Source organism: Gekko japonicus, unplaced genomic scaffold (assembly GCF_001447785.1).
Source record: "Gekko japonicus isolate JY-2015 unplaced genomic scaffold, Gekko_japonicus_V1.1 scaffold349, whole genome shotgun sequence".
Classification (NCBI taxonomy): domain Eukaryota; kingdom Metazoa; phylum Chordata; class Lepidosauria; order Squamata; family Gekkonidae; genus Gekko; species Gekko japonicus.
This window is the reverse complement of record NW_015176461.1, coordinates 1177458-1191296: the sequence shown is the minus strand read 5'-3', so window position 1 is coordinate 1191296 and position 13839 is coordinate 1177458. Positions and strand designations below refer to the sequence as shown.

General features: G+C 42.6%; 1 protein-coding gene across 1 annotated transcript in view; it reads right to left on the bottom strand.

Annotated features, from left to right (window-relative positions):
* Positions 1-6041: 6041 nt before the first annotated feature.
* XKR4 (X-linked Kx blood group related 4) overlaps positions 6042-13839 on the bottom strand; it is a 54516-nt gene continuing 46718 nt past the window's right edge. Inside the window, exon 2 of the mRNA XM_015427023.1 lies at positions 6042-7002. Within this exon, the coding sequence (XP_015282509.1) occupies positions 6056-7002 (947 nt within the window). The 3' untranslated portion in view covers positions 6042-6055. The remainder of the gene's footprint in view (positions 7003-13839) is intronic.

Here is a 13839-nt window from a genome sequence, read left to right as displayed (position 1 = left end):
AATAGCTCCTAGGAGTGGCTAGTTCCATTGCTTAGGCTGTCAGTTGTCCTTTTATCATTCTTTCCCCGGTTTACTATCACTCTTCTTTTATAAACATGTGTAGCAGTGCTATTTAATAATAGGGGATCATTTGGAAACTCACTAAGATTAATATGAATTACAAAGTACTAAAGGCATGCATCTAACCATGCAGTTCTTGAGACTTAGTGACACTTCAGTCTTAAGAGAGGACCATGATTTCCACTGATTTCCCCATCCGCATTTGAAAGTCTTCATTTTAACCCCAGTGCTGTTCCTGAGAATCTGATAACCCACAGGAAAAATAAAATAAAATCGGGAACTTAGTGGACTGCAGTGGGAGGGGGAAGTGGGAAAGTCACACTTTGCAAAGTACACAGATGGATAGACCTCACTATTTTAGAGTGTTTATTGATTTGAAACAGTGAACATATGTGCCTAACAGGCAAGGGGAAACTGAACTGTTTTGTAAGTGTTAAGACATACGCATCATGATATGTTGATAACAGAATGAGTTAATTGGTAGTAGCCAGCATGGGTTTATCAAGAATAAGTCATGCCAGAGCAACCTTATCTCCTTTTTTGACAGAGTTACTAAAATGGTTGACTCTGGCAATGCTGTGGATATAGTGTATCTAGATTTCAGTAGAGCATTTGACAAAGTTTCTCATGATATCCTTGAGGATAAGCAGGTTAAGTGTGGGCTGGATGGTGCAACCGTTGGATGGATTCATGGTTGGTTGAAAAATCGTACCCAATGAGTACTCGTAAATGGCTCTGCATCTACGTGGAGGAAAGTTTCGGGTGGAGTGCCGCAGGGCTCGGTCCTGGGCCCGGTGTTGTTCAATGTTTTTATAAATGACCTGGAGGAAGACATAGAGGGGATGCTTATCAGATTTGCAGATGACATGAAGCTGGGTGAGATTGCTAATTCTTAAGAAGAGAGTCAGGATTCAAAATGATCTAGATAGGCTGGAACAGTGGGCTGAGACAAATAAAATGAATTTCAATAGAGATAAGTGCAAAGTCCTACACTTAGGTACAAAAAATCAAAGGCACAGATATAGAATGGGAGGGACTTGGCTTGACAGCAGTACATGTGAAAGGGATCTAGGTGTTCTGGTTGATCACAAGCTAAACATGAGCCTGCAGTGCAATGTGACTGCGAAGAAAGCTAATGGAATCTTAGGATGCATTAACAGAAGCATTGTGTCCAGATCACGAGAGGGGGTAGTTCCGCTCTATTCTGCTATGATCAGGCCTCACCTGGAGTACTGTGTCCAGTTTTGGGCACCACATTTTAGGAAAAATCGAGCGTGTCCAGAAGAGGGCAACCAGGATCCAAGTCTTATGAGGAAAGGCTGAAAGAGTTGAGTATGTTTAGCCTGGGAAAGAGAAGGCGTAGAGGGGACATGATTGCAGTCTTCAAGTAGTTGAAGGGCTGTCATGTAGAAGATGGAGTGGATCTATTCTTTCTTGCTCCAGATTGCAAGACTAGATCTAATGGGTGTAAATTACAAAGGAGTCATTACCGGCTAAATATCAGGAGAAACTTCCTAACTGTAAGAGTGATTGAGCAGTGGAACAGACTGCCTTGAGAGGTGGTGGATGCTCCTTCGCTGGACGTTTTCAAGTGGAGGCTGGACGACCATCTTTCGGGTATGTTGTAGGGCTAACTTTCGGCTATGCTCCTGCAGAGTAAAGGGGGTTGGACTAGATGACCTGCAAGGTCCCTTCCAACCCTAACATTCTATGATTCGATATAATTTTCTTCCTTCTGGGCTGGCTGCTTAGGTTTATCTTGACTTAAATGTTAGTTACATTGGTCAGCAACAATATGTATGCTTCATTTCAGAGTGGCTAGTGTACCAAGTTTTTGACTAGCAACAGGAAGATTTAGGTTCAAATCTGTAGTCTGTCAAGAATCTCACTGGGTGACATTAGTCCTGACACTCTCTCAGCAGAATGTATCTCACAGGGTTTGTATGAAGAAAAAAAGGGAGGGAGGGGACAATATATGTCATCCACAGCTCCTTGGAGAATACACTCATTCACACACACACACACACACACGAGACTATATGACAGAAACCGTAATCATGGGCTGCTTTGTGAGTACTATATTCCAATTCAAAATTCTCCACTTTCATAATTTATTTTCATGACTTGGTGGAGCAAGAGATAAACACTCAATCAATAAAACATGATTTCCATGTTAATATTGATCAGAACATATGTAATGTAATCTACAACTGTATTACAAACATTTTAATATTTCAGCAATGGTATCTAGTTTTTACTAAGATGGTTTCACATGTATTTGGGCTGTACCATTTCAGAGTGCAAAAGAATATTCACACAGTGATATAGTATCCAATAGGGATGGGCATCAACCCCGGTTTAAGCATGAACCAGGTTCGTTCGTGGTTCACAAACCAGGGATTTGGGAGGATGTGTCTCCCACAATCTGCCCACGAATCTCCATGTTTTTCATGAAGGTTCGTGAGGTTTATGAGAGATACATTCTTGGGCTCTGGAGGCATTTAAATGCCTTCGAAGCTTACTTCCATGTCTGGCAGCCCACCCAGAAGTGAGCTCCAAAGGCATTTAATTGCTGTTGGAACCCACCACCTGCCCACAGTCCCACCCAAGTGAGCTCTGAAGACATTTAAATGGGTTGGGCCACCTGACTGGAAGTGAGCTCTGCCTTTGGAGCCCACCTCCATGTTGGGCTGGCCTGACTGAGCTATGAGAGTGAGCTCTGAGACTTTTACAGGCTTCTGAAGCTCACTTCTGGGTGGGGCCTGCCCTATAAAAGCCTTCAGAGTTCACTCTGGGAGCTCAATCAGGCTGGCCCAACCTGGGCTCAAAGGCATTTAAATGCCTTTGGAGCTCTCTTCCAGGTGGGCTGAACTCCCCAAACTATGAACCAGTTCAGCAAATGGAGGCGTTTGTTGGAGGTTCAGGGGTCATGAAAACCCAAACCACAAATCTCAGTTTTCCTGGTTTGTGCCCATCCCTGGTCTCCAATAAAAGAGATTTCTGAACACAGAAAATTAAATGTCAGGGACACGTTTTTGCTAGCTCTCTTGCCTCTGAAGTCTAGCTTTATATGTGGAGATTTTTTTTTCTTTATGGAGAGACATTCAGTCATGTAAATGTCACTTGCAGTCTGAAGTGGTACAACTCACAGGCCTACACAATATATTTGATGATGAAGATTAACATATCAAAACCACAACCACTTCTGTTCTTTAGCAATCTCCTTTATTCTGCCTAGTATACGGACATAAATTTGCTTCCAGACCAGTCAGTGGGTTGGATCCACCAATGCACAAACCACAAAACAAATCTACTTAGCAAAGTTACGCTTAAAGGAATTGCATAAGATCTTGTGTAGCATTTCCCAATCCCACAATGACATACACTTACAAGATCTTGGCAACAATCTCCTCCCTCTCCCATATTGTACCATCTCGAGAATGAAGAAGCTGCTAGATTCACCTTCTGAGACCCCAGGATTGGTTTTGCAATATCTTGTGCAAACAGAAATGCAAGCGGGGGGTAGAATAAGTTTTACTGTGCACAAATGGCTACCGTGGTCTTTTTCTTACTTTCCCACTTGTGTGAGAGCTCTAGCACAAGGAGAAATTTTACGCTGGATAAGTCCTACTGTTAGTGAGATAAAGCTGGTGTTGGCTCAGCATGCCATATCGTAAAGCAATTATTTGCTAGCAAAGTCTGTCTTAGACATAGACCAGTAACCAGTACTTTGTTTTCAAGAGGTTCAGTATGTTTTTGGCTCAGGGTTGCTTCACTGTTAGATATCCACTTGTGATCTAAATGGAATGTTTTTTTCATGGAACAAGTTGATTATCTGCATGTCACCTGTGCAACGTGATGCTCCATGTATTTTCTTACTTCAGCTGATTGTATAACTTAACATTTGTAGACATTTGTAATTTGTAGGGGTGGACTGAGATAAGCATTGTGCTGGTGAATGACATGGTTAAACCACCATAAAGCAATTATTTTTGGGCATTGTTATTTGAATGGTCTGACATATCATTTACGTAGCAAGATCTTGGCTTGCTGCCATCATGACAGTATATTGAGCCAGAAGCTAATGATCTGAGCATGTGTATTATCAGTCACATGGGTGGCATGCTTCTTAACCAGCAGGTATCACGCCTCTAATATTTTTACTATACCAGTAATAATTGAATTTCATTGCCTGAATACACGCTAAGACATTATATTACTTCCCTATTATTTCTTGCAAATTGAGTTTTCATAAGTGAATCCAGTATATGCATTGCATTATACTTGAAACACACAAAAGTTTCACTGTATTCAGAATGTTCTAAAAGTACCCATGGAGGTGTTCATATGGCATTATATTGCAAAATAAATATGGTAATATTCTATGGTTTATCAATTTACAGCAAGCAGATAATATATTTTGTGGACCAATTCTTCACCTCTAAGTTATAAAACAGAATGACATGTGAGAAAAGATTTACGGTCTATAAAAGTAACACCTTTGTATATTGTGTTTTGGCTTTATAAAAATATTGACATAATCCATGAGTTATTCCACTTTGCACCAGGTATTTTTCCTAAAAAAAATACTATCAAATTTTGATTTGCACCTTTAATGCAACTGAAAGCACCATCAAGGGATACTTTTAACATAAGGAAAGATACAATTAGCTTGACCAAGGGAGTTATTTCATACCCAGATGTTTGCAAGCAAAAACAAACTTGTACACCTAACTTTTGATAGCTATAGGAACAGAGTATAGCCAGTTCAAGAAAATCTTGCACACAGTTTGGTTTCATTGTATGTTTACCTTAGGTATTTACAGACAAGTGGCTGATTTTTGCCTTCAGCATGACCAAACAGTATTGCCTGTAAAGGTGGAAAGTACAGTTGTTCTTCCCAGCTTCTTGCTTCTTTAGGACTTGCATCACCCATTCTCTGTCCCTCCAACAACAATTCTGCAATTACACAATGTTTGGCACTAGACGGGTATGACATATTGTGGTGTATTATCACATCTTCTGTATACATTCACACACAGAGCCATGCACCCCAGGTCCTGAAACAGATATAGATCACAAGGCTTTTCATCTCCTGATACCATTCTGAACATGGTCCTTGAAAGGTTCAGAATATAGAACCACACTCGCCTTGTTATTTTTGTCCTCTTTTTTTTTTGCAATTGAAAATGTAATCATGATTATCATTTAATTTACAATGCTAGAGCTTCTAGTTCTTGCTGTATGCTGGGAGGGGGGGGGTCATCTGCATAGAAATCCTGTAGAAAACACCTAAAACCCTGAAATTGTACATACAATATTGTCTTCTGTTTAAAAATGAACAGCTCTTTTGATTATAATACTCATAATTTTCTCATTTTGAACTTAATTGGGATTTGGAAAAAAAAACCCTTAATGTCTCTTTGAATAACAAAATCTTTTTTGCAATTTTTTTATGATTTATCTAGATGATTACCAAAATGAGAGGATTGTACCTTCATAATTTCTTTTATATAAACAAGAGTTCACATAACAGTAACATTGCCTTTAACAAAATAAGCTATTTTTGACAAGTAATTCCCCTCCAAACTGTTCCTTCTTTTTGTAAATGACTATGCAAACGTCAATAACTGAATTTCTCTAAAATTAAAAAAATTGCACTAATTGGTATGTTGATGTCACTCATTCAAACCTTCCTGTTTTAAGTACTGTGCAGTGCACTTTGAAAGCAATTAGAAGTCATTGAATTATCAGTCAAAATAACTAAATCTTTGAGGCTATTGACTACTGCTGCTTTATAAGTATATTGCAGACAGACTGCAAACAGACTGCAAACAGTGGATCAAATGATAATCATGATGGGAGCCAACCTAAGGACAGTAGCAGAGCTTGCTGTTCTGTTGCTGAATGCAGTCAAGTTATTGCCACGGCTTTACTATTACCACTTTATTTGGATTTGTATCACAGCACTGCTGTTGTTTTTCCAAAATTGCGTTTATAGTGTTGTTTCATATTCCAAGCGCTCCTGTATAAGGGCATCATCTTTATATTGTAGCCGTGGAGGGGTAGGAGAACATTCAAAAGCTAAAATGGCCTTTCTTAGGCTCCTGTCCAATACATGTCTCTCCCATGCTGGATACCTGTTCCTGAACAGATCAATTTTAATGACAGATTCTTCAATCCTTGGTGGTCTGGATGAAGGCGTAGAAGGGGCAGTAGGTCTCACCTGAAACACAGGCACACACCCATCTCTGTCTGTAAATTTCTGATCCCGATCACTTGTGACACTTCTGTTATTAGAAATAGACCTTAATGTACTTGATGCTACTTCTGGAGGAAGTGTAAAGGCAGCTACAGAGTCCTCACAAGCACAGCTTGGTGACTGCCCAAACCTTGGTCCATTTGGATGAAAGAAGGCATAGTACATCAGCATAAAAACAATGCCTGTTAAAAAGCTGCTGAATACTACACATAGAGCTGGGATGGCAAATGCATCAGAAATCAGAGGAGCCTTGTAGAGGTACCAAAGAGCACTCAAGGCAGTGTTTTCCAAAAGGATCACAAAATAGTAAATGAAAAGCCTACAGCGTGTCCTTCCCTCCTTGACGTTGAACCAACTAAAGATATAGATTATCCCAACAACCATATCAAAGACAATCTCTTCCCATTTAGTGATGCAGAATTCTGTCTCACAATGGACAATCCAGAATGTCATGATACACCAGTGGAGGACGATAAAGATCCCAAAATACAGTTGGAAAACAGAAGCAAAGAGAGCAAAAGTAATCACTCTGGCTGCAATTGTGAAGAAGTGCCAGCAAAACTGGATTATTACAGCCATGTAACTGATAGGTTTCTTGTCATCACGGGAATCACGAAGAGCTTTTTGGTACGAAGCCAAAGCCCATGCCAAAGACACAAGAGATGCTGCAGCTGTAAGGCCTAGGAGGAAGGAAGAAAAGAAACAGTTATATGGTCAATAAACGTAGAAGATGCAAAATCAGGAAGAAAGAAAAGAAACAATTATATGGTCAATAAATGTAGAAGAGCACATGGTGCAGTTTTTATAAGTGAGACTATTAAGCAGGATTCAGCCTTTGTCTTTTAGCCTCATTATGCAACTAGGATGTGACAGCATAGTCACTGGTAGCAGGCTTAATAGCAGTCTAACAGCTGTGGCTTTTTCTCCTATTGTCCTTTCAAATTGCAAGAACCTCAGTGCACTCATACACTGTCTGCACTGTGACGGTAAACGGATACAATTATATATATGAGAACAAGACAGAATTATGCATATTACAACATTCAATTGTGTAGCAGTCTTATGTTTTAAATTAATTACAAAAACAAATGTTAACATATTTTGAAAAAGTTACAAGGTTTTTTTCCCTAGCTCCCAGTGCACAATCCAGAATGTCATGATACACCAGATAAAAATATACAAGATTATACTGCATTTCTCTTCTCATTATTCAATCCTAACCAAATAAAAATCAAAACCTTTTTTCCCTCAGAACAGCAGGTACTCTTCCTTCCTTCACACTGTCCTTTGAACCTGATTGCAAAACTGATGGAACTGAAATCGCACTTCACTTCCTATCTGAAATATTTGTGTATCCCTGGGCAAATTCGATACATTAATGGCAGCTAGCACTTTTCCTGGAGGGCAATTGTCAAAAATGGTGCCATATCATGAATATGAATTGGTTACATATTGGACACTTGGATACATCATGGCCCTTACCCCAAAGGCATGGGGATTCATGATTTGTTTTTGCCATCTTCCTCTCAAATTTCTTATCTATTGCTGATAGATTGCATATTTGAGGGCCAAGACATTTTTAACAGGTATGGTCAAGGTTCCCTCTACCTGACTGGCTTTTCCCAAACCCACACAGAAGCTGTGGGGAACATGTGTTTAAAATTCTGGGATCTCAGTTTAGCTAGGGACCATGGCATGGTGGAAGGAGGAGCTCCTGCCTCCCTCTCATGCCATTTTCCCAGGCCAAAGTGGCCCTGGAGGAGGCAGTTATTTTATCCTTTTTGAAGCTGCATGTACATGGAATACTAAAATTCATTTTAAAAAGTCTTGTTTAGTTTGACCCTGAGACACAGTTCAATGAGCTGCTGACAGTGTTTTTGTGGCAAGTATGTTTGCATTCAGGCTTTTCTTCCTTTCATATACGTGTATGTGGACCAAGTAGAAATGCCAAATTGTTGAATACTAAGCAATATAAAATGAACCATTCACAGACCCATTCATGGCGGCCAAGATAAGCTGCAAAACAGCAAAAGCTATTTAGTTAACTCATACTCTTGTTAATTAACATTTTATTGAAAGATAAATATGAAATACAGAGGCTTAAGAATGTTACGATAACTGGTATAACAATTACAAAATTGAGTCATAGCTATTGTCAGTGGAGCAGAAGTATACTTGATAATATAGAGGGGAAGGGGGGGAAAGAGAGAGGAAGAAGAAAATAAATAAATCAGGAGAGAAAAGAGATACTAAGCTACATAATCCTTACATTGTCACTCATACTCATCACTGACAGAGGCCACTATTAGAGATAAGCCCAGGTGAGGAGAGGGGGAAAGCAGCAACCTAAATTAGTGTGAACAAATTTTTAATTTTGTCCCCACAGAAATAGGAGCTACAGACCTATGATTTGATCCCACCAAAGCTCTTGAAAGTTGCTGGCTGTCTGGGTGTGAACTAGGCTTGCCAAGTCCCCCCGGGGGGTGGGGAAACTCCCGCCCCAGAGGCCCGTTCCCCGCCGGCGGCGGATCAGGCCCCGGGGGAACCCCACCCCGACGTGCGCGTCACCCGGAAGTGACGTGACCACGCCGGGCACGCTGGGGGCGGAGCCACGGTCATCCTAGGGAAAACTCTATGGTTTTCCCTCAGATGGTCGTGGCCCCACCCCCAGCGTGCTCCGCGTCGTCCCCTCCTCCTGGTAAACCCCCATATCCTCACCTTTCCCTGCTTTCTTCTCACCAATCCACCAAACTACATTTTATCTGCTCTATCTTCTTTTTTTATTATATAGCCTTTATGCTTTATAAACCAAACAAGTAAAGTAATAAACAAATATAGCTGGAACAACAATAACTACAAGGCCACATCCCACTAAAGTTATACAAAAACTTATCAAAATTAGAGAGTAAATACATTTACCAGCAAGGAAGTATCCAGCAGCTTCCCTTCAGAGACCATATAGTTTAGGTACCACTATCTTCTCCATAATCTAAATATTCCATAGTTTATCAAACCACAATTCAATTGTGGGCAGATGCTTAGCCTTCCATTGAGAGGCTATAGCCATTCTAGCTGCAACTAACAAGAATTCCATAAGCCTCGATGTAGACCATGGTATATCAAGCCCTAACCCTATATTAAGTAATAACATTTCTAGATGATGTTGTAGTCTGTACCCTGTGATCACAAAAATATGATCCCCAACTTGATGCCAAAAGGCTTGAATGTAATCACATGACCACCAACAATGAATGTAGTTATCGTGAGTGCCACACGACTTCCAACAATGTGGTTTGTTTGAATTATGAATGTGTGCAAGCCTGGCTGGATTTAGATACCAATTATAAAGAAAACAGTCATGAGAGTCTGACCCACAAATCAAGCAGTCAACAAGACCTGTGGGAGATTATCAACAAGTCCCTCTTGGAGGGACAGTTCCCCAGAGCACTCAAGGAGGCGATGGTCCGCCCCCTCCTAAAAAAGCCATCCTTGGACCCGACTGAATTGGCCAACTATCGGCCGGTGTCCAATTTGCCCTATTTGGGCAAACTTATAGAGAGGGCAGTGGCGTCACAGCTACAGGGCTTTCTGGAGGATGCTTCAGTCTTAGATCCCTTCCAGTCCGCTTTTCGCCCGAGTCATGGGACGGAGACGGCATTGGTTGCCCTGACTGACGACCTCCGTAGGCATCTGGATCGAGGTGGTGTGGCGGCATTGCTGTTATTAGATCTGTCGGCCGCTTTTGATACAGTCGACCATCAGCTGCTGGCCCACTGCCTCGCCAACGTGGGGATTCAGGGGTTCGCCCTTCAATGGCTTGCCTCGTTCCTACAAGGTCGAGGACAAAGGGGGCGATAAGGGAACAGCAGTCCCGGAGTTGCCTATAGCATACCGGATTCGCTTCAAAGTGCTGGTTCTTACCTATAAAGCCCTTGATGGCCAGGGTCCAGCATGCCTATAGCATACCGGATTCGCTTCAAAGTGCTGGTTCTTACCTATAAAGCCCTTGATGGCCAGGGTCCAGCATGCCTATAGCATACCGGATTCGCTTCAAAGTGCTGGTTCTTACCTATAAAGCCCTTGATGGCCAGGGTCCAGCATGCCTATAGCATACCGGATTCGCTTCAAAGTGCTGGTTCTTACCTATAAAGCCCTTGATGGCCAGGGTCCAGCATGCCTATAGCATACCGGATTCGCTTCAAAGTGCTGGTTCTTACCTATAAAGCCCTTGATGGCCAGGGTCCAGCATGCCTATAGCATACCGGATTCGCTTCAAAGTGCTGGTTCTTACCTATAAAGCCCTTGATGGCCAGGGTCCAGCATGCCTATAGCATACCGGATTCGCTTCAAAGTGCTGGTTCTTACCTATAAAGCCCTTGATGGCCAGGGTCCAGCATGCCTATAGCATACCGGATTCGCTTCAAAGTGCTGGTTCTTACCTATAAAGCCCTTGATGGCCAGGGTCCAGCATACCTAAGGGACCGCCTTTCCCCATATGTTCCCCCAAGAGCACTACGGTCTGGGGCGCAGCACCTACTGGTGGTTCCAGGCCCCAAGGACATCAAGCTAGCCGCAACCAGGGCCAGGGCTTTCTCGGCGGCGGCTCCTGCCTGGTGGAAAGAGCTCCCAGAGGAGATCCAGGCCCTGCGGGACTTGACATAGTTCCGCAGGGCCTGTAAGACGGAGCTCTTCCACCAGGCCTTTGCATAGGAGCCACTGCCGCCATTGTGCCACCACCGAGTTGCCATCTATGATGGTGGATTAAATCGATAAGTGAACTGGCCCTGGGAAGACGCCTAGGTGACCAAGAACCTATGCTGCCAGGCTAGGTGATAAAAGGATCCCATCTTGGAGAGATAAGTTAATACCTAGAGCACCGCACTTTATTTATGGATTGTTTTATACTGTTTTAACTGTTTGTTATGGCATTTGCCACTGTTGGAAGCCGCCCTGAGCCCATCTGGGAAGGGCGGGATACAAATATAATAAATAAATAAATAAATAAATAAATAAATATGCTTCCTGTGTATTACAGTCTAAATTCCTACAAATCATAAAAAAATCCTAGAACAAACGTACATAATCAAAGATACATCATCAACATGGATGTCCCTTCTAATAGATCCCAGGTGCAGCATATCTGAGCCTGAACATATTGAGATCAGCATCCTATTTGAATGAATTGTATTATCTTTCATTGAAGTAAGATACCACCATGTTACAAGTTATTTATTTATTTATCAGATTTTTATCCCACCCTCCCAGCCTAGGCCGGCTCAGGGCGGCTTACAAACAGAGTAAAATTCCAACAATACAATAACATAAAATCACATAATTTAATATAAATACAATGTTAAAACTCAGACATAATAAAGTGCTAGCAACATTCCTCATTTTACGGTCAGCTCTTTGGCCTTCTTCAGCTATCTCGGGTGATTGGCTCGGGCAGTATTTAAGGGACCAGTGGATCAGGGTTCTGCCAACCTCCAAAAGAATTGGTGGAAGAGCTCTGTTTTACAGGCCCTGAGGAATTGTGAGGGGTCCCACAGGGACCTGGTCTCTTCTGGGAGCCATTCAACTAGAGTGGAGCTGCCACCGAAAAAGCCCTGGCCCTAGTTACCACCAATCTGGCCTCCTTACAGCTCAGGAGAGCCAGCCAATTCTGAGTCCCAGATCGCAGTGTCCTCTGGGGTACATATGGGGAAAGGCGGTCCCTCAGGTATGCAGGTCCCTGGCCATAAAGGGCTTTAAAGGTAAGAACCAGCACCTTGAAGCAAACCCAGTATGCTATCGGCAGCCAGTGCAACGTCTTTAGCACAGGTCGGATGTGCTCCCGAATCGGGATTCCCATCAGCAGCCTGGCTGCGGCATTTTGAACCAGCTGCAGCTTCCGGATTTGCGACAAGGGCAGCCCCATGTAGAGGGCATTACAGTAATCCAGTCTTGAGGTGACCATTGCATGGATCACTGGATGTGTATTGGATGTGTATATTAATCACTTTACTTTTGTAAACATAAGAATTCCATACTTTTTGCTATTGCTGTTCTGTGAGATTGCAACCACAATTAATCTGCCATTGTCTTAGGTTTCTCCATCTGCAACAAGAACTCATATAGTAGTGTTATCAGTCCTTTAAAGGAAGACCAGCCCTCTCTCAGTAAGCCTTCAAAAGGTGTAAGAAGTCTCACGGGAGATTGCTTCACAATAGACATACCGAACAAATACTGCAATTGCAGACACTGATACCAAGGCAAAATACATTCTGCGGCTTGTTCCAGCTTTAGTTTGGGTAATATGATTGCCCGCTTACTGATATCACATAGCTTAGTCAGTTTTGCCTACCTCCATCTACATATATATATAAAAGAAAGTCCCCTCACCGTAAAATCAATATCCAGGCCAAACCGCTGGACCTAGAAACACGAAATTCGGGGAGAGTGCTTCTACCATGGCGTAGATGCTCACTAAAACAGGATTTTTAGAAATTCAATCCCTAAGTGGGTCAAAAGGGGTAAAATGTGCTCCCCACATTGATTCCTATGTGGCTGCCAGGCTGCTGCCTCCTTGCACTCCCCACACTCTGATTGATCAGCTGCAGAACTCAGTGTTCTGAGGTTAAAAAAAAACAGTTACAGGAGACTGCAGAAAGCTCATGACAGTTGAGGAAATCAGGAATGGCCAACAACCACCTTTGAGGTGCAGTAATACTGCTGGCCCAGCCTCTCTGATGGTTTCCAACACACTCCCCCCAACTCCTACACCTAAACAGGCGGTTGTCTGTTGGTTGCAGCAGTGGTTGCAGGGTGCTTAAAGCCACGAGGGAGCCAGCCCCAGCAGTAATGCCTTCGTGATCCTGCCGGCTCCACTTCCACAGTGGCTTCTAATACTCCTCCCCCATCCCCCTCCTACACTGCACAGGCAGTATAGGAGAGGAGGTGGGATGTTTGCAGCTGCCAGGGAAGTCTGCTCAGCAGGATTGCCTTAGCCCTGCTGCTGGCCCAGCCTCCCCGATGCCTTTAAATACAATCCTCCCAACATCATACAGGACGCTGTCTGTCAGGTGTGGGAGCAGGGTCAGGGTACTTTAATCCATCAGGGATGCTGTCCCAGCAGGATCACCTTAGCAGTGCTGCTGGCCCAGCTGAGCCATACTCCCACTCACAATGGAAATATACCCCAAATTTGTAGAAAACTGTTTTCCTTTATTAGGTTATTTAACTTCTCACAATGTGGGTTCTAGAAAATTGGTTCATATGAACTTGCTTAACATCTGATTGCTCGGATGGTGTTTTGAATATGTAGTTATGTCCCACTTCTTAAATGTAACATAAAGGAGAGGCATTTTTTTTTAAAAAGGGGGGTATGCCCTCCCCCCCAATTCAATGCCCAGGCCAAACCCCTGTACAAAGAAAACCAAAATAAAAGGAGTGCATTCCTACCATGATGTCAAGCCCCCCACAAAGAGATCTGAGAAACACAATCCCTAAGGGGGTTAAAAAGGGGGGCAAAATGTGTT